This window comes from Muntiacus reevesi, chromosome 9, assembly GCF_963930625.1.
Source record: "Muntiacus reevesi chromosome 9, mMunRee1.1, whole genome shotgun sequence".
NCBI classification, from domain to species: domain Eukaryota; kingdom Metazoa; phylum Chordata; class Mammalia; order Artiodactyla; family Cervidae; genus Muntiacus; species Muntiacus reevesi.
In genome coordinates this window covers 56,379,426-56,407,234 of record NC_089257.1, presented here as the reverse complement: position 1 = coordinate 56,407,234, position 27,809 = coordinate 56,379,426, and the positions used below count along the sequence as shown (strand labels likewise).

General features: G+C 51.3%; 1 protein-coding gene across 2 annotated transcripts in view; it reads left to right on the top strand.

The window, feature by feature from the left end:
- Window positions 1-22,865, top strand: part of PLEKHA7 (pleckstrin homology domain containing A7) — a 213,264-nt gene extending 190,399 nt beyond the window's left edge. Inside the window, exons 18-28 of one of the 2 annotated variants that reach the window (XM_065944880.1) lie at window positions 5,610-5,718; window positions 5,881-6,107; window positions 9,056-9,244; window positions 9,340-9,457; window positions 11,316-11,419; window positions 11,914-12,114; window positions 15,005-15,163; window positions 17,341-17,474; window positions 18,286-18,428; window positions 20,008-20,118; window positions 21,466-22,865. In XM_065944880.1, coding sequence (XP_065800952.1) covers window positions 5,610-5,718; window positions 5,881-6,107; window positions 9,056-9,244; window positions 9,340-9,457; window positions 11,316-11,419; window positions 11,914-12,114; window positions 15,005-15,163; window positions 17,341-17,474; window positions 18,286-18,428; window positions 20,008-20,108 — 1,485 coding nt within the window. In that variant the 3' untranslated portion in view covers window positions 20,109-20,118; window positions 21,466-22,865. The remainder of the gene's footprint in view (window positions 1-5,609; window positions 5,719-5,880; window positions 6,108-9,055; window positions 9,245-9,339; window positions 9,458-11,315; window positions 11,420-11,913; window positions 12,115-15,004; window positions 15,164-17,340; window positions 17,475-18,285; window positions 18,429-20,007; window positions 20,119-21,465) is intronic. The other variant, XM_065944881.1, reaches the window with a different exon arrangement.
- The last annotated feature ends 4,944 nt before the right edge of the window (window positions 22,866-27,809 follow it).

Below are 27,809 nucleotides of genomic sequence, written 5' to 3'. Positions count from 1 at the left end.
ACTTAGCAGCAGGAAGCCCCATCTCCTCCCCTCCCTGACTCCTGAGGATAGATGCTATCAGTCCCTCCCGGATCAGCAGTGTGAATTCAGGCCAGATGGGGTGATACCCACTGCTGTGGCCCCTGCCTCGCTCAGGATAGGCAGCCTTTGAGCCCTGCCTTCCCTGCCTTAAAACCAGGGCACCCCGTTGATAGGTGCCTCTGCCTCCAAAGGTGAGAGAAAGGAGGCCCTGTGTGGTTTTCCCTCTTCAGGTTGGGTCTTCCGGCTGCTGGTGTTCCCCAATTGGAGTGCCCAACCGGGCTTCCACCCCACCCTCAAAATTCTGAAAATGGAAAATAACTTGCTTTTGAACTCACCTTCAGATCTGTACCCCCTCTTCAGGACCCTGACATAATTCTATTTATTTGAAGTCAGCAAGCATTGAATTGAGGCTTCTTGTGTATGAGGCACCATGCTGGGCCAGCTTTGGGGCGAGGCTTGCTAATTGGTGAACTAGTTATAGCCAGGCCTCTTTGTTCAAGTGATTTAATGAATGTGTTGACTCTCTGCACATCAGCATCACCCCAGAATACTGGGGTATTCACCCCAGAATTTGGGAGAAGGTTTAGGTTTGTGGACTAGAAGGCTTTTCCCAGGCCCTGCTGTGCTTTCACTCACTGCTTAGAGCTGGTCCGGAGAGCTTGCTCCAGGACCACGTGGAGGAGATTCTTGCCTGTGGTTCAGGGGTGACCTATGAAGTTACCTAGAGTTTGTTTATCTCCTGTGGCTGTTGGGTTTTCCCATAATCTTCCTTCATTTGAGCTCTTTGCTATTCTTTTTGTATCCCCAGATTTATCATGGTGGCTTAAAAGTAAATAGGTGGATATTCTTAGCAGAGTCCTTCAAATGATTGTTTCTAGTTACTAGTTCCTCAAACTATTTCATTATACTTATCTTCTTGGACTTCAACCATCCACATTAATTTCAGCAGTAGTTTTTCTTTTTTTAGTTTTTCATTCCTTTTGTTTCTTTAATTGTACAGATAACACACAAATGCATCTCTCTGAAAAGTCCACACAGTGAGAAACAAGACCAGAAAATGACACAAAAGCTCTTCTTCCTTCCTTCCCTTCTCTGTCCTGTCACCTTCCCTGCATGTGGTCAGTGCCATTAGACCATGACCTATGCATTTCCAAATGAATGCATGTGTGTAGTATCACAAAAGTTATTGGGGGAGGTAGTTGGGTTTCCTTAAAGAGGAATCATACTTAACACGTTGCTTGGTAACTTGCTTTTTTGCCATAACTTTATGTTATGGAAATCTTTCCAGGAAAGATACTCCCAAGTTTATGCTGCCCTACATGATAGATATTTAAATTGAAACATAAATTAATTAAAATTAACTAAATTAAAAATGTATTCCTTAGTCACACCAGAATCATTTCATGCGCTCAGTAGCCACATGTGGCTAGTGGCTTCTGTATTGGACAGCACACGTAGAAGATTTCCATGATCTCAGAAATCGTGTTAGACTTTGTTGGTCTAAGTGAATGGAATTAGTTCTTGACTGCTGCATAGTATTTCATAGGTGGATATCCCATTCCTCTTCTGATGGGCATTTAAGTCATTTGCAGTGTTTTGCTTTCGTAAATGGTGTCACAATGAGCATCTATGTGATTGCCTATCAGAACTTATTTATGAGCATTTATCTAAAATAAGCTCCTAGGAGTGGACTTGTTGAGTTGAAATCAGTACACATCCTTTTTTTTTTTTTTTTTTAGTACACATCCTTTTTAATTTGTGAGTTTTTTTTTTTAATTGAAGTGTGATGAGTTCTCTGTGTTGTGCCAATCTCTGCTGTATAGTGAAGTAACTCAGTTATACATATATATATACACGTTCTTTTTTCATACTTTTTCCGTTGTGGTTTATCACAGGATGTTGAATATAGTTCCCCATGCTATGCATTAAGACCTTGTTGTTTATCCATTCTAAATGTAATAGTTTGCATCTACCAACCCAAAACTTCAGTCCATCATTCTTCTTCCCTCCCTCCCTCACCCTTGGCAACAAGAAGTCTTGATCTCTGTATCTACAAGCCAGTTTCTGTCTTGCAGATAAGTTCATTTGTGCCATATTTTAGATTCCACATGTTGTTGCATCCAAATCTTTGAGACCCTGTGGACTACAGCATGGCAGGCTCCTCTGTCCTCCACTATCTCCCAAAGTTCACTCAGATTTATAACCATCAAGTTGGTGATGCTATCTAACCATCTTGTCCTCTGCTGCCCTCTTCTCCTTTTGCCTTTAATCTTTCCTAGCATCAGTATCTTTTCCAATGAGTTGCCTCTTCGCATAAGGTGGCCGAAGTATCACATATAAGTGATATCATATGGTATTTTTCTCTTTCTGACTTAAGTATGATAATCTCTAGTTGCATCCATGTTGCTGTAAATGGCATTGTTTCATGCTTTTTGTGGCTGAGTAGTATTCCGTTGTATGTATGTACCACATCTTCTTTACCCCATTCATCTGTCAATGGGCATGGGTTGTTGCCACGTTCTGGCTACTGTGAATAGTGCTGTATGAACATAGGGGTGCATGTATCTTTTTGAATTACAGTTTTTTTCTGGGTGTATCCCCAGAAATGGGATTGCTAGACCATATGGTAGTTCTGTTTTTAGTTTTCTGAGGAAGCTCCATACCGTTTTTCATAGGGGCTGCACCAACTTATATTCCCACCCACAGTGTCTGAGAGTTCCCTTTTCTCCACACCCTCTCCAGAATTTGTTAGTTGTAGGCTTTTTAACAATGGCCATGAATTGAGTATACCTCTTAAATGTTAGCAGGTAACTCGAAGCCACCCTCTAAAATGCTGCACTCATTTGCCCTCCCACTTACAGTGCATAAGAGTACTGGACCTTTTTGCTCAAACCTTTGCCAACACTTGATGTTATCAACCTCCTTAGTTTTTGCCAGTCTGCCTGCTAAAAAAGGACATCTGGCTTTTATTTCCTTTTATTTAATTACTGGTAAGTTAAACATCTTTTCATGTGATCGTTGGCTATTTGTGTTTCTACGTGCCTTAGTTCTTGGTGACTTAACACACAGCAGGCCCGGAATCCTTTTTTCCTCTCCCCTAAACAAATGGGTACAGCATGCAGGTCTTGTCACAGGCTTTGTAGAGAACTCAGTCCTGTAAGTTACTAGGAGATAGGCCAGTCTGAAGCCAGGGCCCTGCAACTTGATTTCTACCTAGCCTAGTGGCATTGCTCATGCTTTGCCTGAGTGCCACAGTGACCTGGGAAGCTCACAAAGCCTTCCTTTGAGCAGGCTCGGTGTTAACTTCTTTGGTGTAATTCTAGGCCAGGCAAGCTGTGAGAGTCCTAAATAAATCATTGACACTGGAGATAGACTTGCAGCCCCATATGCAAATTCTCAGTAATGATGCTTGGAAACTCACCTCTCTTTAGCCAAGGTTGGCTGTGAGAAAGCCCATGGCCTTTTCAGCAAAGATAAGTGCTTTATTTATGAAGATCCTCACGGCCACCTGAGTAGGGAAACCAGAGGATAAAAGAACTTGCAGGTGTCTGTGAGAGTCGGTGACAGGTGAGGCTACCTGTAAGTGTCCCTGCTTCCGGACAGGAAGTTCAGACCTTTGCTGAAGGAAGTCCATAGGGGCCTTCCAGCCCAGTGTGATGCAAGGACACAGGAATGAAACCCCTCTGTGCTGCTCCCCCTAAGGCTTCCTTTACCTTGTCGTCCAGTTCTGAAATTCCATCGTCCTTGGAGAAAGATACAAGTTCTCTGGCCTTTGCTTTTCTCTGCTCTTCTCTTACATGTTGGCGTGACAGGGAAAATGGGGGCAGGATTGTGAACTGACAGGTAGAACTACGCCAGGTAGACTGCCGGGGAGGAGAGAGAGTGATGACCTTAACCCCACACCCCTCCTTTACCAGCCCTGTGCGTGGGGGCCTCAGCTCTAGAGACAATCCCATTAGCTCAGTAACTTGTCTGTCTTAGGACCCTTGTACCTTAAGGGGAAGCTGAGCGTTAAGCCAGCTATTTGCACATCAGCCCTGAGGATGTGCACTGGTGTTGGACAGGCAGAGAGAGTAGAAGAGCCCCGCTTAGGAGGGAGGCTTCAGATGTCTGTTGTCCTGGCTATTGGGCAGTATTTGGTCAGGGGATTTTATGTGATTGGTCCTTTGCTTATTCATCATTCACGTACTGAGAACCTGCTCAGTGCCGGGCCCTGTGGGGAGGTATCCAGGACCAGTGATCCACAAATATTAACACACCTGAGAACTCTTCCAGTTGAGGCTGGCAGGGAGCTTTGAGAGGAAATATGGGTGTGGAGCCTTCCTTTTTAAGTCCATGGGGTAGGACATGATAATTTTAAACTTAAAAGAATACTATATCTGATGTTCAAACAACTACATTGAAAGATGCCAACGATCCCTTCGTCACGCAGATCCTGCTCACATCTCTCTAGGGGCCAGGGGGTTTTGGTTGTAACTTGTCATAGTGTGCACATGGTCATGTAGCTTGGCTCTTTTCCCATTGTACTTTATTAAAAAAAAAAAAAAAAAAAAAACAGCTTTATCATGTGATTCACATACCATAAAACTCACTATTTTAAGTACACAATTCACTGATTTTTTAGTGAATCCAGAGTTGTATAATCAGCCCCATAATCAGTTGTGTAACATTTCCATCTTGCCCCTAAAGAAACGTGGTCCTGTTTATAGTCCCTCCTCATCCCTACCCCAACTCCACCCTTGCTCTAGCCAGCCACTACTCTACTTTCTATATGGATTTACCTATTCTGGACATTTCATAGAAATGAAACCATAAATATATGGCACTTACATGCCTGGCTTCTTTCACTTGGCATAATGTTTTCAAGGTTTCTCCATGTTATAGCAGATGTGGTACTTCATTCCTTTTTACTGCCAAATAATGTCTACTCTGCCCATTATATTATACCCCAAATCCCAGGACTCAGCTCTGTCGTTAAAAAGATGCTCTTTATATTCTAGGGATCATGTCACTTCTCATCCTTGTCTTCTCTTCCCTTCTGCTGTGGTTGCCTGAAACAGTCTGTTTTTTAAATTGTTAAATATACCTAACATAAAAGTTCGCCATAACCATTTGTAAGGATACACTTTGGTACCGTTAAGTGTATTCACGTTGCTGTACACTCAGTCTTCAGAATGATTTTCATCTAGCAAACTCGAAACTGTACACATTAACCAACAATCCCTCTTCCCCCTTCTCCCAGTCTCTGGCAACCAGCCTTCTGCTTTCTGTCTCTGAATTTGGCTGCTCTAGATAACCTCATAGAATCACTCTGTATTTTAGGCAGTCTTTTCTTAAATGGAGTGGAAACAGGCGAGGTGCACTGGTGAGAGCTCCTCTGAGATTCCTCTCCTGGACCTGGGGTCTCTCCCACGTCTGCATTTGTCCAGGAAACTGTGAAGCAGGCTTGTCTCTAGCCCTGGTGGGGTTTCTCAAGGGGATACCTCCCCCAGAGTGAGGGGCTTTGTCTGAAATGACAGTGGAAGTCCTAGAAGAAGCCTCTGGTGAGGAGCTAAGAAGGGAATGAACCCCCACTTCCTCTTCTTCAGGAGAAATCTCAGATACAGAAGGATCTCTGGAGGATTGAAGACGTCATTGCAGGCCTGAGTGCAAATAAAGAGAACTTCAGAATCCTAGTGGAATCGGTCAAAAATCCAGGTGAGCTGACCGTCTTCCTGGGGCGGGGCTGTCGGAGGCCAGCGCCCAGTGCTGGGGGATGGCCCCGGGGAGGTTGGGTCTTTGTGGCAGACGTCACTGCCCTTGTCCTCTGAGCAAGATGTTCATTCCATTCCACCCTTTGCTTCCCTCCACGCCCCTCAGAGAGAAAAACGGTGCCTTTGCTTCCTCACCCGCCTGTGCCTTCACTCTCGACCTCTGAGAGCAAGCCGCCCCTGCAGCCCAGCCCTCCCACCAGCCCTGTGCGGACCCCTCTGGAGGTTCGACTCTTCCCCCAGCTGCAAACCTACGTGCCGTACCGACCTCACCCGCCCCAGCTGAGGAAGGTGACATCCCCGCTTCAGTCACCAACCAAGACCAAGCCCAAAGTGGTGAGTATTGAGGGCCGGGAGCCGAGCACTTGCCTCTCTGGCAGGTGCGTGTCCCACCCTGTCCTCAGCTCCACTGCTCTTGGGAGAGAAGCTTTTAGGGAAACTTGGTCAGACAGACCAGCCAGAGCCATGAGGTCCTGCTTTGTCTCCCAGAACTGGAAAGGCCCCTGGAGGTGACCTAGTCCAGCCCTCCCATTCTGCATTTGGGAAGACTAAGGCAGGGCAAAAGGAAGTGACTGCACTGAGGAAGGCATAGTTTATGATCTGTGTTGGGCAGGGAAGTGTGCGGCTGCCCCAGGCAGGGTTCTGTGCACACTCGTAGTTAAGTCGGTGGACAGGGAGCGCCTCTTAGCGGAAGAGACTCTTTACCTGCAGCCGAGCATGGGGCTGGGTTGTGAGGATACACGCAGTCTGCCCAGTGACCTCACGGAGTGTAGACAGGAAGGTCAGTATTCCCATTCCACATATAAGAGAACTGAGGCCCAAGGTGTTCAAAATTTGCATGAGGTCTCCATATTAGCAAATCCAGTCCACGTCTTCTGACCATTCTTTGTGCCATCTGACATCTAACTGGACATTCAGCCGATGTTCAGGTCAGTATGTAGCCCATGTGGTTGCCTGAGCCAGCACCTTGGCTTGCCTGGCACAGAGAGGAGCCAAGCCCTTGGCTGAGTCGGGGAGCACAGGAGGCTCTAAGGAAATAGAAGGTGCGGTCAGGTACTGTGATAGCTCATGATTCCAGGGCCAGGCCAGCCTTGGCTGGAAAGCATGAGGGGCCTGATCCAAGTGACAGGGAAGCCAGAGCAGAAAGGAGCTTGGAATGGAGACCTCCAGGATTCTGCCAACAAGGGCTTGGAGGAGCTATAGCTGGGCACCACGTATGCTTAGGACGTCTGACAAGATCAGTAGCCAGTGCTGGCTAAAATACATGATACCTGGTCTTCCATACCTGGTCTGCACCATCCACCGGCTTCCAGCCATGGTCTAGAGCCCAGAGCTAGAAAACAAGTGCCAGGACCCAGGGTCGCTGTGAACTTTATCTTGAGATCTCCTTCCCACTCCCAGATCTGAAAGTCATGGAGCACCAGTCACAAGGCAGGAGATAGGAAATAGCAAAACAAGTAACAGGAGTGGCTGGGGCAGACACTGCTACCATAAGGCAAGATGCCTGCCCCCTGGGACCAGGAGCAAAGGGGAAAGGCCTGGGAGCAGGATTGCCTGGATTCCAGCCCTTCCGTCCCTCTGGGACGGCTCACCCCCCATCTGAGCATCCTCAGTTTCCCCTTGTGCAGAACACACAGCATGAAATAGATGATCACAGAGGCTCCTCTTCACACTTGGTTGCTGTTTCTCAGAGGCGAGGCTTTTCAGCTTGGTTGGGCATAAGGCTCACGGGAGAGGGTGGTGTAAAACCCACCTTCTAGTTTTATATGTGTTCACCAGTTTCACCATTTTTTATTGTTTCAGATTTATTTTATATTTATATTGTTTTATGTTTATTTTTGTGAATAGTGATATTCATCCTATAATTGACATAAAGCATGAATATATAATTTAATAAATAATAAAAAAGAGACTCCACATTTCATACCAATACTCAGACCAAGAGATAGGACTTGGCCGGTGGTCAGAAGCCCTTGGGCCTGTGGGTCCCTTTCCAGTGCAGGCTCTTTTCTCTTTCTGCCAGGGGTAACCACTATCTTGACTTTTCAGATAATTTCCTTGCTTTTTTGTTTTGTTTTGATACCTATATTTGTATCCTGAACACTTTATCCATTTATCATAACTGTATTTATTCTTTCTTATCTTGTGTCCTTTCAACATTATATTCGTGAAGTTCATCCCATTGCTGCGTGTAGCTATAGTTCTTTCATTTTTATTTGATTTTTTAAAAATTTAATGTCTTTTACTTTTTATATTAGACAACACTGTGAAAGGATATAAAAAAGTGTGTAATAAAATGTCTCCCTTCTACCCTCTATGTCCAGACTTTCTGTTCCCTTCAGTCAAAGGCAATCAATGGTTTATGTTTATCTTTCCAGGGGGCTTTTTAGGAATTGGTGATTCTGAGATCTTGTTCAGGGTTGGAAACCACTGATGCTCAGAGAGCCTCTGGGTGTCTCGGGTAGGCGGCTTAACCTTCACACAGTAATGAAGTCTGTCACTCTAGAAGAATGCTGATAAACCTTTGCAAAACAAGCTTGCAGCTCCCTTTCCTAAACACTGAAAAAATCTGAAAACCAAAGCAAAATTAGGCTAAGAAAGGGGGAGTTTAGGAGGAGAGAGTCTGGATGGTCATTTGTCCCAGGAGTGGGTGTTCATGGCAGTCAGGGGCCAGGCTGTCAGCCTGTAGGGCGGCCACAGCCCTCGGAGAGCATTGTGGACAGGGCAATTCAAGGAAAATAGTTACATTCATCCCGGCCCAGGGAGTGGGCTGCAGAGAAGGCAGTGAGTCACCCATCCGGACAGCCTGCTCAGTGCCTGGGTCAGGCAGGAGGAAATATTTCGTAACCATGCACATTTCTGATGGAAAGGGCAGGAGGATGTAGATGGTCCTCGCTCAGATCCGCAGCCTGCTGAAGGATCCAGAGACTGTGCAGGATTGTGAGCCCGCTCCGTCTAAGCCGGGTGGGGTGGAGGTGGTGGGGTGCTGACATATACAGATGAGCGAGTGGAGTGAGAGCGTGGGCCCATGTCCTGAGTTCTGGGTTGTGTGTAGCTAACACTTGGAAACCTGTGTATAGTTAACACTTGGAAGATGTACGAGTCCGAGGGAAGGATGGGCTTGGATCAGAGGTGTACCCACCCTCACAGCTCAACCAGGGGAAGTGTTGGCATCTTTGGGCTGAGGTGGTCGTGCCTCACAGGCCCCAGGTGGCCTGCTCTGGCCCTTTGGGCCACTCGGCATCCTCTCACCGGGCGCTGGTTGTGGTTTTGTTTCTGAACAGGAAGACGAGGCACCTCCCAGGCCCCCACTCCCCGAGCTCTACAGCCCAGAGGACCAGCCCCCGGCCGTGCCCCCGCTGCCGAGGGAGGCCACCATCATCCGGCACACTTCAGTGAGGGGCCTCAAGCGGCAGTCAGATGAGAGGAAGCGTGATCGGGAGCAGGGACAGTGTGTGAACGGGGACTCCAGGGTGAGCAGGGAGGACCCCTGGGGTGCCCGCTGAGTGTGGGGAGAGGGAAGGCGGCGGGACCCGGGGCAGCTGTGACGACCTCTGACTGCCCGCAGGTGGAGCTCCGGTCATACGTCAGCGAGCCAGAGCTGGCCACCTTCAGCGGGGACACGGCCCCATCCTCCCTGGGCCTCGTGGGCTCTGAGAGCAGGTACCAGACGCTGCCAGGCAGAGGTAAGGCGCAGCTTTCTACGGAGTCTTCCCAGGGACCCCCACCGCAGCCACATCACCACCCGCCCCCAGCCCTCACCTGCTCCTCGCAGCTCTTCTGCCTGCGGCGTGGGGCCTCCCTGGGGTAGCAGCTATCCAGGGCCTCTGGGCCGTAGACAGGGCCCATCCTTCTTACCTCTGGCTCACATCCTGATTCTCGTCCTCTTTTATTACATCTGCCCCCTGGGAACAATGGTAATTGTGTTTGTTGTTATAATATAAGCCCTTTATATTCACTTAGTGAAGATTCATAATAATCCTGTGAGAGAAGTACTCTTGTTACCCTGTTTTTAGAGGTAAGAAAACCAAGGCCCAGAGAAATGAAATAACTTGCCGATTAGCCACTAAGGGATAGAGTCAGAGTATAATGCCTGTTCTGGCTCTCGAGCCACTGCACCTTACAGGCTGAGATGTGGGCTGTCTGCCATCAGCTTGACCAGCTCGGGTCTTCCGTAGGTTTTCTCCTCATCTATGTCACTCTAAGACTCAACAAGTCCCTTCTTTAAACAAACACACGTTTCTTCTCCTTTGGGCCCTCTTCTTACTCTTCTCCCCTCTCCAGATGGGGGTGGGAGCAGACAGGCCCTTAGGCTCACCCATGCCCCATTTTCCCCCATAGCCAGATTCTCTTCCTCAGAAATCCTTTTAGAGGGAGGCTGCGTGGAACCCCTGAGCTGGTTAACCACACTCCCCCCATTTGGTGGGAGGTCAGGTGCTTTCCTTCATAGACAGGGTGTGGAAACAGGAGGCCACACAGCTGTGGTTCGGGCACCTGTGGAGTTATGTGACTTCCAGCCCACCATGCTGGCTAGGCTTGCTGTGGCCTGAGCTGGTCCCGGCAGGGGACTGGCTTTTGCTGAGCTGGGCCACAGCGACCCCTGGCACTGTGCCTGGGGACCCTGCTCTCTTCATTCAGCCTAGATGTGTTTGTCAATGGCGGTGTTAGAGGCCCGTGGGGCAGGACAGATCTTAGTTGCTCAGGAGTCTCTGGGCACTGCAAGACATTCTTCTTTCTTTTTCCCATGTGCTCAACGCTAGTGGTGTCAACATGATGCCCGTTTTCAGATGTCAGGGACCAGCCTTGATAAGAACATTGCTAGAGGACAGAGCTTGGACTGTGGGTCCACATAATCTTGGACAAGTTGCTTAACTTCTCTAAACTTTAGATTGTGCACCGTCACAGTGGTTAGGTAATGCTCCCTTGTAGGGCCAGTGGAACAAAATCTATAAGAAACACATGGCACAGTGCCTGCCTGTTATCAGGCAGTACTCAGCGAATGCTTCAAGGACTCAGCGAATGCTTGGTGCCTTCTTCTTTCCCTTCTTCATTTGTTCATTCATTGAACTAGGTGTTGAATTTGCCGACAGGCATGTTGACACTATGGTTAGTGCAGTAACCGGTGAATATACTGAAGAGTGTAGGGAATAACTGATTCTGCCTGGGGCATTTAAAAAGGCTCCTCACAGGCAGGGCATCCAGGTTGGGCCACACAGGACGCATAGGAGTTCATCAAGAAGAAGGGCATTCCTTGGCCTCTGTTCTTTCCTCCTGCCAAGTAGCCCAGTCTTCTGCATGTGAGGGAAGATGTGGGGAGTCCTCAGATCTTCAGGGACCCTGTCCCCCATTAGGGACAGAAGGCACCCATGAGCTAGCCCCTCATTCCTTACGTGGGGCCTTGCTTTTCTAGGCCCTGGGGAGGAAAAAGCATGGGTTGTTGGCTGGGTCCTTGTGGTCCTCTCATGGGAGTGGGAGGTGATCAAGAAAGGGCTGGTGGCCTGTCCTCCTCACCACAAATCCACTCGCTTCTCTTTCCTCACTAAGGCCTCTCGGGGTCCATGTCAAGGCTCCAGCAGTCATCCACCATTGCGCCCTACGTCACCCTGCGGAGGGGTCTAGATGCCGAAAGCAGCAAGATGACCTACACTGTGAGTGGCCTTGAGACGTTCTCGAAGGGCTCACTGCTCCCTCATGCACAGAGGGAAGGGCTCTGAGTGACGGGCTGTCCTGTGAGGTGGCCCTGGCCCCTCCTCAGCTCAGCATCCCTGTCACCACATGCTTACGATGCCTTCCCCACTGCCCACCAAGAGGGGCATCACACCGCCCCCTCCATTTCCCAAGGGCTCCCGCCCTTCTCCCCACTGCCACCCAGTGAACCACAGCCTGGGTTCTGGTCCATCACGCTGTGCGTGTGTGCCCACTGGGACAGGCCTGGGCCTCAGGCTCTGCATCTGCAGGATGGGGTGCTGCCAGAGGGCCCGTGAGGGCTGGGTTGTCATGTCTCTGAGTGTGCTTAGAGGGGAGAGAGAGTGTGTGTGTGAGTGTGTGTCTGTGTGTGTGTAAGAGAGACAGGGCTGAAGCCAGGTGGCCGGCCGCCCTCCGTTCTCACCCAGCCGCCCTGTCTGCCCCTCCTGCCCCTCAGAGACCCAAGAGTGCCTTGGAGCGCCTGTACTCAGGAGACCACCAGCGGGGCAAGATGAGCGCGGAGGAGCAGCTGGAGCGCATGAAGCGGCACCAGAAGGCGCTGGTCCGGGAACGCAAGAGGACGCTGAGCCAAGGAGAGAGGACGGGGCTGCCCTCGTCCCGCTACCTCAGCCAACCGCTCCCGGGAGACCTCGGCTCAGTATGTTAGGAGGGTCCAGGCAGGCGGGGCTGGGACAGGGAGCAGAGCTTCCCCGAGGCCCCCAGACCCAAGCCCAGCTCACCCCCGAGAGAGTGGGTCAGAGAACGCCCCGTGGGCTGTGTGTCCACAAGCCAGGCCACGTAAGTGACGTGGTCTGAGGGTGCCCCGAACTAGAGAAAGAGTGAGGATGTCATGGCAGGAGCCCAGGAGCCAGAGGAAGCGTCCACGGTCAGGTCTCCAGTCGAGCTTGAGGGAGAGGCCCTTCTTCGGCATTCTGAGTCCCTCACCTGAACCCAGGACATGGGAAGTACAGAGTTGGAGGAGAAAGATGGTGCTATGATTTGAGGAGTGCAAGTCAGCCAGCCTCCCAAACCTCCAAGCAGGTGCCCTGGGGAGCAACTGAGCAGGGTGGAGCCCTACAGCCCTGAGGGCCGGGGGGTCTCCCACAGCTAGCGGTACCTACAGGCCCTGCGCCCCAGGATAGCCAGGCTGCCTGCTGCCCTCTGGTGGTGCTTCCAGGCACTGCACCCTGCCCACAGTCGCCTTAGGTCCCTTTTGGAAACATTCCATTGGATTTTTCTCTATTGTTTGAAATCAAATGTTTCCCTAGACCTCTAGCCTGACTGTTCTTTCCCTAATTCATTGCACAAGCTCTTTTGCTTTTAGCATTACCGCTCATTGCCTCTCTAATCCTGCCTGATTGTGTTTACAGAAGCTTCTAATTTGCATCCACCATTCTCTAACTGGCCTGTGCTCCTGTTACCAGGCTTACAATAGCAGCTCTTTTCTCCATAGCCTAGCGAGCAGCTCTCCCTTGTGTGACTCACTTTCTGCTGACCCCTTTATGCAGGTTTACTGACTCATAATTCACTTATCCCAAAAGCCACCCCGCAAGGCTGAGCCAGCCCCACTGCCCAAGGGCGGTGGTCTTTGCCAGAGGTCTGGGCATGATGAATTTATTAATGTCCATGCCTTATACCGGGATAGTAGACATGGACTTCAGAGATTGCACGTTTGAATAAATTCTGCCAAGTCTGAGGTGGTTCAGTTTTAATTCCTCCAGCCCCCGTCAGCACAATTTCTTATGGAAAATTTTTTTGTGTTCTAGTATTTTATAACTTGAACAGGTAGCAAGATACATTATAATCTGTATTCAGAGGGCCTCTTGGCAGCTGTTAGCTCAGACACCAAAGGGATAAGACCCAGCACACTCATATCCTGAAAAGCTGCAAAGCCAGTAACTTTTAAACTTTGTAAGTAAATGTCTTATGAGATAAAACTGACTTTTTACAACTGATGTCTCAAATGTAGAAAAATGATCTAAAAATCGTAACTTGAACACTTTGTAATTTTTTTCTCTTTAAAAAAGACTTGTGTTAAGTCTCTGCCTCAGCGCCAATAAACGTGTTGCTTAATGATGATGGATTGGCGTGGTTCTTCCCCAGGATACACTGTACAGTCCAGTAAACTCTTTCTGTCTGTGGAAGCAATCAGGCTGGGTTTATGTGAGGACTTGTCTCTATTTGGGGCATTGGTGAGCGTGTCAGAAAATGTGTGTTTTCTTTGTGAATCAATCATTAAATTAATTTTTCATCCCTGAATCTTCAACTGTCTAATCCTTTCATACTCTAGTAGGAGGCCATCACCTGAGCGCGATTATGTTGACGTAGAGTCAGTATTGAGAGCTTGTGCATGAATGGGTGAAATGTGCTGTTAACGGCTATGGGTTTGGGGCTTGGGTGAGCGGGGCTGGAGGGGACATTAAAGATGACTGTGACCACTCGAGGCTCTGTGAGGTGGATGAGGTGAGAGGGAGGAGGCAGTCTGGGATGGAGAAGTTTCTGCTTGGCTTCTGCTCAAGAAAAGAGAGGCTTTGAGCCCATCGCCTCCTCTCAGCAACCAGCAGGTTGAACTCAACATGGAGTTCTGTGGGGACGAAGGCCACAGATGATTAGGAAGGCCCAGATGGAGCCCAACCATTGTACTGGGTTTTAATTTTTATTTTATATAGGAGTATAGCAGATTAACAATGTTGTGATAGTTTCAGCCATATGCATATGGGTCTCCATTCTCTGTGCTGGGATCTTAAAGTGGCTGAGTTAGAGTTTCCCTCTGTGAAGCTTGCTCTTTACAGAGTTGGAAATGTCGGATTTTGATTTAGCATTTAAATCTTACATGCTTTTGGTTTTTCTAACTTAAATAGATGCCTGGTACATAGCAGCTGATCTGCCTCAGTGGCCCTAAGCTGCTTCTGCTTGCACCTCCCCAGCCCCACTGTGGGTGCAGTATCCCCCACCCCTCACTGTGTGCTGTCGGGAATTCACACGAGAGAGGATCTTGGCTATCCCACTTGCTTCCCAGGGCCTCAGAGGGTTTTGTTTTTTCCATTGTTTCTGAGCTGGGACATAGGACTCCAGAACCAGGAAAGGCTTCCGTGAGCTGTCAGGTGGCAGAAGCAGCAAACTCCTTCTCCGGAGCTCTGTCCTAGATTCTGTTTTGGGGTCACCTTCTGGGACCTGGGCCGGGGGGGGGGTGCTTCCTGTATCCCTGGGGACTATTGCAAGTCTAAAGTTGTGGATCATAGACCTGTGCCCTGGAGATCTGAACACTCTGGGGCCAGATCAGAGAGACATGAGCAGTGTGGAGTCAGGCTGTATCAAAGGGGCAGAGGCCTTGTTCTCTCTGTCACAGAGTTTCAGCACACAACAGAGAGCATCGTGTCACAGACTGCTGCTGCCTTCTTTCAGAGACGGTGTTGAGGTCCCTAGTCACACAGCTTTTCCCTAACGAGTCATAGACCCAACTTCCCGAGGACCCTGGTACCCACAAGACCCACCCAAAAGGGCCGGTCAGGAAGTGATTGCATTTCACCCTCTCATTCTGTTGCCAGTGGAAGCGTGAGCAGGACTTTGACCTGCAGCTGCTGGAACGGGCTGTACCAGGGGACAGAAAGGACAAGGAAGAGAATGGATGGCTGAAGGTGCAGGCCATGCCTGTCACTGAATTGGACCTGGAACCACAAGACTATGATGTGGACATCAGCAGAGAGGTGAGGGCAGGGGCTTCCTTCATGCCTCATTCCTTCTGAGGCATGGCCTTCAGACTGCAGCCTGACCCACCCTCCCAGGGGCACTGCGGGTGTTGCCCTGAACGGGACAGGCTCGGCTTCGCAGTGGCCCAGAGGATGGGTGAACAGCAGCTGGAGGTGGTGAGAGGAGTCCAGGCACTGTGATGCAGGCTCAGATCCGTCTCTCTGTACCTGGGGGCAAGTCATCTAGCTTCTCCGTGCCTTGGTTTCCTCAGCAGTAATGTCGGTGTGGTGAGGGTTAAGAGACTCAGCACATTGCCCGAACGATTGGCAATGATCAGAAAGCTATGAGCACAGGACCTGGCACGTAATAGGAATGTGATGAGGCAGTTGTTATTGTTAGGATATGTTCCCTGGAAAACCAGGAGTTGGTCTTGCATCTGGCTAGTCAGGCTAGTTTAGGCAATCAGACTTGAGGTGGGGGATAGGGGAGGCAGGTTCAGAAATTCCATGTGAAATTTCCAGGTGTGGCAGAAGCTGGGAGACCTGGATGGGACTGGTCTGAATTCTCCTTGCGCCCTCTAGTGGCTCAAATACACCATGACCAGGCAGGCCCAGAAAAGCAAGTAACTGCAGCCAGGAGTGTCTACCCGAGCGAAGAGAAAGGGAGTCAGTGCATGATAGACTCAGGGTCTGCAAGACATAGGGTGGTCTCCTGAGGCCCGTGTTGTGCCCCTCGTAAGCTCTGTAGAGCAGTGTGTATGGCTGTTGGGGTCACCTTTATGCACCCAGCCTCAGGCACACAGCAGCTTTCTCATTTGCTGAATGACGACTCTGTTGAATGAAGTGCACAGTAGCCCAGACACATTTGTGTGAGGACTCGGCCTGGCCTGAAACTGCATGAGAGGAAGTGCTCTTAACATGTGAAGGAGAGATCAGTCTGGAGAGGGGCAGACTGACACCTGTGGAGCACCTGGGTTCTGGGGTCCACTGGGCCTCCAGGGGTTAACAAGGTTAGTCCCCTGCCTTAAGCCCCTTTCGCATTGGCCTCTGAAGCAGCCAGAAGTTCGTGATTCTCAGATTCACAAAGGAAGCTTCTACAGGCTGCCTTGGCAGTGGCAAGTGCGCTTTGTGGTGTCCTGATTAGCCTGCCAGCCAAGGGAAGGGGGAAAGTCCTTCCTTATCTCTAACCTAAATCCCTGCCCCTGCAATGTGATCTGCATCCTTGCTCTGGATCTGCCTTCATTGGGAAAAACAGACAGGAGGTTTTTCTTGCCATCTTTCACTAGAACAGAAGGTAGGGGTGGGTTTGAATTCAAGTCCATTTTTGCCCTGGGTTTGAATCGACCTTGTCTTTAGGAGTTTCAACCACCTCATTTAAAATGTACTGCTGTTACTCAAGGAGAAAAAAAATTCCCTAAGTTGTGTGAAAGTTGCCTTTAGCTTTCTTGGCCCAAGTAAGGTTTCACTAAGCTGAGGCTGCTGTTGGGTTTGTAGGAGAGACTGGGGGGGAGGAGTGGGGATCAGTTTCCTTTTGAGAGCAAGAGATGCAACATGGCTGCCTCCTGTCTGGGTCAGAGGGCCTGTTGTAGGGACACAAAGCACTGTCACTTTTCTTTCATTCCTCCGCCCAGCCACCCATCCTTCTGCCCACCCGCCCATCTAACTATCCAAGGAGTGCTTGCTGAAGGGCTGCTGAGTACCAAGTGTCCAAGCTAGACAGCGGAGAAGCAAACAGAAAGCAGAGGGAGTGGCAGGGAAGGTGGGCGGGAGAGGCACGGTCAGGGAAGGCTTCTGGAGGTGAGGTTGAGAGGATGAGAGAGAGGCCCTGGAGCCCAGAGAGGAGCATCCCACCAGAGGAGAGAGCAGGGAGGTCTGCACAGGTCAGATCACATGGAGGGTGGCGTCATGGGTGACTGCTGTCCTCCTTGGGGCTTCTGGTCTAGTTATTTTGCCTTCCCCTTTCCCTTCCCTTGGCCAGTAGGAGGTGCCAGGTATGGTGGAAAGAGCATGGGCTTTGGAGTCAAACCTAGACGCAGATCCTGACTCCACAGTGAACTGCTGCCACTGTGATGTTAGCAAATACTTGAGTCTGTGGGCACCTCCGTGTGCCTCCTGGTGGGGGGACAGGGTCAGGGAGCAGGTTTCAAACCAAACATCTGTGCCTCCCAACCACTGCCACCCGGTCCTTTCCTCAGCTCTCCAAACCAGAGAAGGTCTCCATCCCCGAGCGTTACGTGGAGCTGGATCCTGAAGAGCCACCCAGCCTGGAGGAGCTGCAGGCGCGATACCGCAAAGCCGAGAAGATCCGTAACATCCTCACCCGGTCCAGGTCAGCCCTCATGCCGCCCGAGTCCTGACAGCCTGCTAGGGGGGTGTCTCAGCTGAACGGGCCCGGACTGGGCCGGTCAGGGTGTGTGTTTTATCGGGCCTCCGTCTTAGGCAAGCGTTGCTCACTGTAGGGGGCAGACCAGCTCTCAGCCCGTCACCGACAGATCAGCGAGGAAGCTGGCCCAGGTCACCGGGAAGGTGGTGAAGCCCTCAGAGGGTCATGCTAGGCCCTCACCCCCGGATCTGTGTCCCGTGGCCCTGGAAGTGTGCGAGTAGAGCCAAGTGTGGTGGTGAAGTGGACGCGCTTAGAGATCGCCCCCAAGGATGGCGCTCCCAGCCCCAGGGCCTGTGTTCCCTCATTCAGACCCTAGACCTTTGGAGTCCCTGCTTTGGTCCTCAAATCAGAGCCACTGTTCACCTATCAAAGTGGCCTGTGGCCTAGACCAGAGCCGGGGCCCAGCCGTGCCCTGAGCCAGCAGGGGACCCCAGCAAGTGGCTTTCCTGTCCCATCAGCCCCTGTAGCCTCAGTGTTTGAGGTCCTCCCTTTCAGAGCCAGGTTAGCCTTTTCACATCTGGAGGAAATAGGAGCCTAGAGCCAGAACTCTTACCTTGAGGTCTGTGACCCCCAAGGGAGGGACGAAGCTGTGACTGGGCATTGGGAGAGGAGCATGTGCACCTTGGTCTGGAGAGAAAGTGCCCTGCTTTTACCTGATGCCCCCAGAAGGGTGAGATCCTCAGGCCAGGGGGCCCCTCTCCTGAGCTGGACGCCACGGGCGGGGAAGCCCACAGCCCGCTTTCTGGCCCTCCCGCAGCATGTGCAACCTGCAGCCGACCGCCAGCCAGGACCGGAACAGCGTGGCCGACCTGGACTCGCAGCTGCAGGAGCAGGAGCGCATCATCAACATCTCCTACGCCCTGGCCTCGGAGGCCTCCCAGCGCAGCAAGCAGGTGGCAGGTGAGGCCGCGGGGGCAGCCTCAGAGGCTGGGTCCCAGCTCCTGCTCCCTGGGTTCAAGGCCCAGCCCAGCCTGTCAGGAGTTGGTGGGAAAGCAGGGGTCAGGCTTAGAAATTGAAGAACAGTGGTGTTTGCTCTGTCCCTTGCAGGACATTGAGGGGGCGGGGGCGGTGGTGGAGGAGGGGAGCAGGCCGGGCAGGGGAACTGGTGCTCGGGGTGTTGGAGTAAGGAGGTCTGGGAGAGGGCGTGCGGCTCTGTTAGACCTGGGAGCGGTGCTGCTCTTCCGCTCTCTCGAGATGGCCGGTTGAGAACAGGCTTTTCTGGCTCCTGAGCTGAGGGGTCCAGGCTAAGATTTTTGGCCTCACCAGTAAGGGGCAGGAAAGCCTCTAGTGCTTGGATTTCTTGCTGGGACGAGGCAGAAGGGACCCCTTAACCCTCCTTGGGGTCTCTGCTTTGGTCCCCAAATCAGAGCCACTGTCCACCTATCGGAGTTGCCTCTGAGTGGCCTGTGCCAGAAAGCAGGAATTGCAAAGTGGGACTTTGTTGTCCAGTGGGGAAGAAACGTACCACAGGGTGGGAGGTTGTGTGTGTGTGTGTACGTATATATACGCGTGTGTAAAAACGGCTTTCTCTCTCAGTCAGGAGTGTATGTGTATGTGTGTGTGTACATGTACGCGTGTGTAAGAAAGGCTTTCTCTCTCAGCTAGGAGAGAGCCTCCTGGCTCCTGTGCCCGCCCGCGCGCGGCCTGCCTGTGTGAGCCCTCACGGCTCCCCCGGTGCCATTGTTCCCCAGATGCCGCGGCCACTGCATGCCTAGGTGGCGCCCTTGGCCAGGTGTGAGGGGTGGTCACAGAGTGACGTGGTGCCACAGCCCCCGCCGCTCCTCCAGCTCTGGCCAAAGGGTCTAGAAGTGACCGAGGGTGGGGCCTGCCAGCCCCTGCGGTGGTGGCCCTGGGGAGCAGAGCTGTATCAAGAAGCCGCGGGATGACCGAGGGCAGGGGGAGCCTGTTCTCTCTCCCCCAGCTCTGGTCCCGTACAGAGTCCCCGAGGTCCCTGCTGTCCTGACTCCCCTGAGGACATGTGCGTCAGCTGAGAGGGCGTCCTTGTGGGGGAGACAGCGGGCGACTCCCCCAGGCCCATCCTCCGGATGATCCTGAGGGTCCCTGAGGCCCCTGCATGGTGGTTTTGAATTCCCCCGTGTCCAGGGGTCCAGCGGGGGCACCTGCCCTGCCATAAATCACCCTTCTCTCTGACCTGTGCTTGTTCTACCTGTGTGGACGCACTGTCCTTGGCTTCCTCCCCACCAGCAGGCGAGTGCGCCCCAGGCCTCCCACCCTGAGCCCCCGCAACCACTCCCCCGCTGAGTGGCCACTTCTGCTGCAGCCTCTCCTCACTCTTGCTCCCTTTCTCCAGTCCCAGGCCAGGCCCCAACCCGGCCCCACGGGCGTGTCCCCCAAGCCCAGGCCACTAGTGGCGGGCGATGGGGCCCACAGCTCCCCGGCCCTGCTGAGTGGGGCGCTTGGAGCTGCGGGAGCAGACGAGGAGCCTAACACACCGCTTAATCCCTGTCTGCCCGTCTAGCGCAGCAGCTGGCCCTCCTCCCGCCTAAAGCCCCCCTGTCCTCCCGGACCACGCCACCTTACCCCCCCTTAAGCAACGGACTCCACTACACCTTTGTCTAACACCTTCCAAGTAAGAACCCCCGCCTGGCGTCGTGGCCCCTCTCCTGGCGCTGAGCATGTCCCCTCCCTGCTGCTGAGGCGATTGCAGTGCCACCTGCTGATGCTTCCTTCCATGGGCAAAGCGGCCGCTGGGGAGACCTCCTGGGCTGGAGGGCAGCAGGGGGGCTGTTGGCTTTTAGGAGCTCAGTGTTCGGTGGCTCTGATACAGGAGAGCCTGTGAAATCTCAGGAACCAGAGCTGCGCCCCTCCCTGCCCAGCTGTCCTTCCTGCGGGTGGCCTACTGCCCCCAAGGGACCGGTGCAAGCCAGATGGTGTGTAGGGTTTTCCCTCTCGTCCCTCTATAGTGTTTATGGCTGACATTGCTGGACACTGGCAATAACCCCGTGGGGATAGTTGCTCCATTTTACAGATGAGGACGAGGAGCTCAGAGCCCGTGAGGGACTGGCCCAAAGAGTTGTGGCTGTGGGTGTCAGAACCAGGGTGGGGACCCTTTCCTTGTGAGTCCTCAGTCACCACCTGTGGGCCCATCCGGCCACCCCAGGAGCTCTAGGTGTTTGGAGAAGGGAATGCAGTGAGGGATGGAGGTGTGTGGTCGGGGCGGAGGCATGCTCTTGGGTGGGTGTCCCCCAGCCTGAGGGTGGCAGGAGGAGGTTGGCCTTCGGCCAGGCTCTTGGGAGGTATACAGTAGGGGCCCCATGGCTGAGGAACCCCAGGGAAATGCTCCAGTTAGGTACTGGCTCCAGAGGACCGTGTAAAGGCCACAGCATCCTCTGGGTCACAGGTGGGGTGTGTGGTTTTCTCCTGGAGATCTGAGTGTCCCAGGCCACAGAGAGGCTCTGTTCCTCCCAGCTTTTGGTGCCTCTGTGGCCATGAGTAGGCCTCCGATGCTCTTTTCAGAGCCCATCCAACATTTCCTTTTACCCTTCCAGCATCCTCAGCAGTCCTAGGAGATTGGTGCAATCACCCTGTGTTTAGATTAAACAAACAAGGGCCACGGAAGCTGAGCAAGTTACCCAGAGTGACTCAGCAAACGGGGGGCCAGGCCGGAACTGGAACCCAGAGCCCTCTTTGCTCAGGCCTATGGCCTTGTTAGAGCAGGGACCCAGTCTCAGGGCCACTGTGTGTCTGGCAAACTTCCTAGAAGTGATGGGGTGGAGAAGAGGTGGGGCACCCATGAGTCCTAGAAGCGGAGGGTCCCCAGCAGCGGCCGCATTGCCCTGGCCCCCTGCCCGGCTGCATTCTGTCTCATTAGCCTGCCATTCCCTGTCCCATGTGTGCGCACACAAGCCCACCACCTGCTCCCCAGAGTGGGCTGGGGTCCTGCCAGCCCCTCATTGTCTCCTCCGCTTTTTGCCAGCCCAGGCAGTGACTGACCCGTGATCCAGCACACAGAGAAGTCTGGAGCCAGGGGCCAGCAGAACCAGTTTCCTCCAAGAAGATGGATCCTCCTTCCGCCAAGGAAACCCCTTCCAGCTAAGCAGGGGTTCAGCCTGGAGGACGGAGTAGCCCATCAGCTGTGGGGCGCCCACCACAGGGCGAGGTCCTGACACCCCCGCTTGTTTTAGTTCAGACTCCTCTTACATGTGATAAAGGCACTTTTGATACACACTGTACAATACTGATGCTGTATTTTAGAATCAGGATATATTTTATAACGTTCACCTCAAGGGCTCAGTGGCCGAGAAGGTGAGGATGCAAGATTTCGGAGCTGCACACATAGATTCAGGTATCGTGGGGTGGTGGGTGTGGGTGGGGCCACAGGGCAGGGTGAGCAGAAGCCAGTCCAGCATCTGCTGAACGCAGGCGGGCTTGGATGGGAGACATGCTTCCAGTGGATTCCAGTGTGGGGCTCATTGGTGTGCTGGCCAGGGCAGTGGTCAGCCGTCCCTGACCCTGCCCGCCTGATGGCCAGCTCTGGAGGGTGAAGCTCCACCGATACGGAGCCCAAGTCTGTGCCTCGGCCTTGGGTCTGCCTTAGGCCCAACAACGTGTCTAAGAACTTTGGTTCCCAACCCGCCCATGAGGTTCTCTCAGCAAAGGGCTCTTCTCAAAAATAAAAAAAAAGTTTGCTTTAACTAAAAAAAAAGAAACACAGAACACTTTGAAACACAGAAAAGGCGAGAAGAGCATCTTCGACTTGTATCGTAAGCAATAAACATCACACCGGGTGGCATCTACCTGCAACTCTCTGCGTCCACACTAGGCTGTGATAACGATCCTGGGACCTTTGCAGCCTGCCCCTCGGAACACAGGTCAGTTTCCCAGGACTTGGGTCAGTGGCCGGAGGGCAGGCAGCGGGTCCCCACCATCTCTGATGGCCAGCAGGGCCACGATGGCAGGACGATGACTTGACTTCCAGCCTAAAATGGGGAAGGGGCCACTAGACCAGGTGCCGTGTTTGTGGCCCTTTATATGAGTCATGAGCTCATGATATTCTGCATATAGAAAATGAGGTTGTAAAGGAAAAAAACAAAAAACCTCCATTGGGTAGAGCCACACTTAAAATGAAAATTGGTCTTTGACTATGGTCAGAAAAATAATCTTGAATATATTTAGAAGTTGCCGTCTATTTTTAACTAACTCCATATGCTGCCAGTATCGACTTCATGACATTTGCCAAAATAAGATTTTATTTTTGCCTTTATAAGATTTTGTTGGAAAAATGAAATGAGTATTTTGCAAGAAAAAATTAATTTAAAAAAAAAGTGTAATGGTTTGCAAAAAAAAAAAAAAAAGAAATGTGATGTACAGATTAAAGTATTAACCTGGTTCACTTCCTGCTTTTTGCTGGCTATTTTCCATGAGTGGCCTGTGTTAGTTTTTTCTTTCTATTTCTTTGGAAAATCCCCAGTGTCAACTCTTGACCCTGCAGTGTTCACCTATGAAGTTTCTCCGGATGAGTTATTGACACTTGATTGACACTGGAGGTCTGAGAGAGGAAGGCCTGTGCTCTCAGGCCCTTGGCTGGGCTTCAACAGCTGCTCAGGATGGCTCCCCACCCCAGCCCACCCAGTTGAGGGGCCGCTGGGCTGCGGACGCCTGTGCGGGGCTGATTTGGCAGGCAGACTGCAATCCCATACAGCAGAAGGGACCCCACAGGCCCTCTTCCAACCCACACGCTGCCAGCTCGTTCCAGTGAGGTGGGTTAGTGACGGACCATTGCAAACTGGATTTGGACTTAATTCATTTTGACTTGTGATATATGCTTGAAACAGAAGGCAGGAGGCCAGTTCAGTTTAGGGATGCGTGCATGTTCAAGTTTGTTGTTAATGGCAGTTTATCTCTGTTGCCAAGAAGAGCACGTGGTGCAAAGTGACTTTCCAACGAGTTAAAGTGGAGAGAACAGATTCCAAAGCATTCAGAAGAGGGGACACTGCTGCTTTTTTAGCTACTGACTTTTAATTTTAAAATGGAAAGTATTCTCCGGTTTTAAGCATTACTTGGAGATAGCTCCATAACAGATGAAAGGGAGGCTGGGGTGCGAGGGGTGGGGTGGTGGTTCTGTTGTGCTAAGTTGCTTCAGTCATGCCTGACTCTTAGTGACCCCATGGATTGTAGCCCGCCAGGATCCTCTATCCACAGGATTCTCCAGGCAAGAACACTGGAGTGGGTTGCCATTTCCTACTTCAGGGGATCTTCTCAACCCAGGAATGGAACCCACGTCTCTTACATCTCTTGTATTGGCAGTTGAGTTCTTTACCACCTGGGAAGCCCCGGTGAGGGGTGGAGGTGGTGGAGAATTTGTCCACAATTGAGTGCAAGGCAAGAAAAAAAGGTATAGAAGGTAGAGCCCCCCCACACTAGGTGGCCACCATTCTCTCAGCAAAAGCATGTCAGGGGTTTTCTTACTAGCTGGTCCCACGTACGGTCGTGTATAGGAAGGATCATGGTGACTCCTAACTCTCCTCACTCCAGCGGGAGGAGGGGTAGCCTATTCTCTAAGAATCGTGGCCCAAATTTCAAACAGAGAGCATGAGAGGCCCTCGACTCAGACCCTACAAAGAGCACGGATGGTTGGAAAAGGCACCCTCCAGCTGTGTCATGTGTGAGCAGGCAACATGGCCTGGCCCCCTTCACTGCTTCCTCGAGAGGACTCGTTTCCTGAGGTAAGATGGGGCCATCTGCAAAAGGACTGACTGACCAGGGACCCTCCAGGTGGGGGCCACGCTGGGAAACTCCATGTGGCCCAATAGTTTTGACTTTACGTCTTTGCAGGGGCCCTGGGGCCTGAGCAGAGTTTGAAACGACGGGATTGCTTGTGGTCAGCAAAGGGAGCCTGAGCATACTTCCGCACCCCTGTTGACATCTATTTCTGACTTTAACCCAGGTCCAGCGGAAACCCCGGATGTGTTATTTTAGCAAGAATCAACAAGAATGTTTTAGGATCTAGTATGAAGTAGGGGTTGAGAATAATTGTTACTAATCCCCACTTGACCCTCTGAACAGCCCGGATCCTCACCGGGTCCAGGGCATTGTTATAGTTGTGTTTTTTTTTAATTGGAGGATAATTCCTTTACCATATTGTGTTGACTTCTGCTATAGAACAACGTGAATCAGTCAGAAGTGTATATATATCCCCTCCCTCTTGAGCCTTCCTCCCAGCCCCCCGTCCCACACCTCTATGTCATTACAGAGCAGCAAACTGAGTTCCCTGCTCTATACAGCTACTTCCTGCTAGCTAGCTATTTTGTACATGGCAGTGTATATACATCAGTGCTACTCTCTCAATTCCAGGGCATCGTTTAAATGATTGAGGTTGAGATGAATATACGTCTGTGGTTGTGCATGAGGTCAGTGTGCCCAGACTGATGTGGATGCTGAAGGCAGGCCTTTCGTTTGCTCCCCTTCATTCATTTTTTTGCCTGCCTTCATGTCTGGCCGAGGGGCTGGTGGTGGGATCTGTAGCTCAACCCTTCTCCCTCTAACTTGTCCACCTTCACTTAAGGTGGGTTTTCCAGAATTTTCCTGGCTGTTGTTAGGTTGCAGCCTAAGGCCAAGGAAACCTCCATCTGCCCAAGGTCCTCTTGGGGATGGAAGGCTTGGGGGGTGGAGTGTATGTGGACCCTGACTTAGCCAGACAAGAGCCCGTTTTAGACTTTGGGAGTTCCCCCAGCCGTGGTACAGCACTCTGGCAAATCCTTTTGTGTTCTCACCAAGGGTGGGAAAGAAGCAGCAAATTATCTGTCTAATCCACAAATCACCTTTCTGAGATGAGGCAGGCAAGCGCTGGGAGTCCTTTGCCTCCAATTCAGCATCAGATGCCGGGGCATAGGAAGGACTTTGCCCATGTGGGTTGCATGCCGTTATGAAAAGAACAAAGAGATGAGGCTGGGGGGTGGGGTGGATGCGAAAAATGGCAGCCCCTCCCAGCCCGGTAAACACACCATTGCTTTGCCGTCTCCACTCCAAAGGCTACCACTTTCATTGCTCTCCCAGCAAAGAAACCTTTCTTCAGAGTGAGTGGCGGGGTACAAAGGCAGAGTACAAAATGTGTGCACATCACAGTCCCTGCAATTCTGTTTGAACAAGCATATTGATTGGTTCTGACCCTGTTACATTTTTTCCCTATTATTTGAAAAGGTGCATCTAAGTGTAGTGAATTGAACCAGTGGAGCTGAACTTTCCATGAAAACTTCTCAAGGTATTTCTTCAGTTCAAAGCTTTTGAATTTTAAAGGGCATTTTTAATATGAGTCTGTTGAGTATTCTCTGCCAAAGCCCAACAAGGGATGTTAAATGCAGATGAGGCTGGAGCAAGGGTGCACATGGGGGTGGGCTCGCCCACCCTGTGGAGTGTGCAGGTCGTGGTTGGAGGGTGTGGACCAGCCCAGGAAGGACTGAGCTTTGGGGAGAGAGGCCGAGCCTGTGGAGCAGCACACACAGACCCTAGAAAGTTTCTCTCTGAGCTCATTGGGGATTGCATAGGACACAGGAAAGAGGTTTCCCAGCTGAGCTTCTCAAAGGCTTTTTCATGGGGTGCTGAGAAGTACTTGCTAAGGGGCTTCTTCTGATAGATGAGGGTTTTGTCCTTGGGAAATAAGGGGTTCCTTACTCAGCTGCTTTAGAACCGAGAAGGCAATGAGAGGCACAGCCCCCTGGCTGAGGTCACAGAGTCAGAAAGGAAGCTGCCGCTGATCTCAGCCCTTGACATCACTTAACAATCAGAGATGCTTTCCCAGCGAGCCCTGAGCTGCATCCCAGTCCTTAACTGATCTGACATCTGGGGACACTTTGCTGGTTGTGTGGGCCACAGCAGTGGTCCTGGTCCATGCCATCCTGGTGGTGGGTCCTTGGAAGTATCCAGAATCTCATTTTCCCCCACACAGGGGGCCTCTCCTGACCCACGGAAGGCACACAGCTCCCTTTGACTGGGTTCCAAGTGTCTGCCTCCAGAAGCTTCTTGGGTCTGGAAAGCATCTCCTTTGTAGATCCTGAATTTGAGATCAGAGGCAAAATTGTCCCAGGGAGAAGGTGAAAAATCAGATCCAGGGCTTGGGCATTTCAGCAATGTCCTTGCCTAGAAGACTGGCCTGGGAAGGTCAGGATGGAATAAAATGGCACTGGTCCTCAAGTGCCCCCTTGCTTTGTGACCATGGCTGGCCAATCCATTTTTAGGAGATTGACACCATGGCAAGGAGGCAGTCAACTCTGGGGCCAGGCTGCCTGGAATCTAAATCTGATCACGGCATTTTGCCAGTCCTGTAACCTTAGGCAAGTTATTTGTCCTTGCTTCAGTTTCCTCACCTAGAAAATAAAGATTTATATTGGCATCTACCTCAGGAGAGTTGTTAACGAAGATTAAATGAATTATGACATAGAAAATGCTAAGCATGGTTCTTGACCCCGTAGGAAGCACTAGAAAAAATATGATATAAGTTCTCATTTACCTGCTATTAAGACATGAGTTTGAGCAAACACCAGGTGATAGTGAAGGACAGGGAAACCTGGCATGCTGCAATCCATGGGGTTGTAAAGAGTCAGACACAACTTAGCAACTGAACAACAAGAAGTTATAACTATTTAACACATACTGCATTCTCATTCTTTTATTTGTTTACTTGTTTATAGCCAACCTCCCTTGCAAGAATATATGTTTGGTAAGAGCAAGGGCATTGTCTTGTTCATTATATCATCCCTAGTGCCGAGAACAATGTGTGCCACAAAGAAGGCACTGAGAAATTTGTTGAATGAATGAGGGAATGAAAAAGTCAAGGACTGTCAGCCAGGAAGCCTTCTCTCCTTTTCAAATTACTTTGCCTCTCTCTGCTCTGTTACACGTTTTACACTCAAGACCCTAGAGAGCATTCCTAGTGCCCTAGTTTTAAGTTTCTTGAGTAGTAGGTACGAGCAGGTGTTGTGCAATGCAGATAGATCCACCCGTATTGACTCTGACCTTGGGCAAGTCATGGAACCTCCCTAAACTTCAGTTTCCTCCTTTGAGAAATAGGAAGGACAGTCCCTACCGTACATGGGTGATGTGAAGACTGAGTGGGCCGACCGTCACCGTGCTGGTTTGCTGTCATGTAGGATCCTTACTGTGGACGGCAAGGCTTCAGACAGCCCTTCCACATTTAAACCCTGTGTCCTCTCTCTGGCTCAGTGGATAAACAGATTTGGGGTCAGCTGCTGTTGCCCACCCCGGTCTTCTGCCCTCCACCATCTGTCTGCCATTTTAGACAGTTGCCTGCGGCCAGTTAAGCAG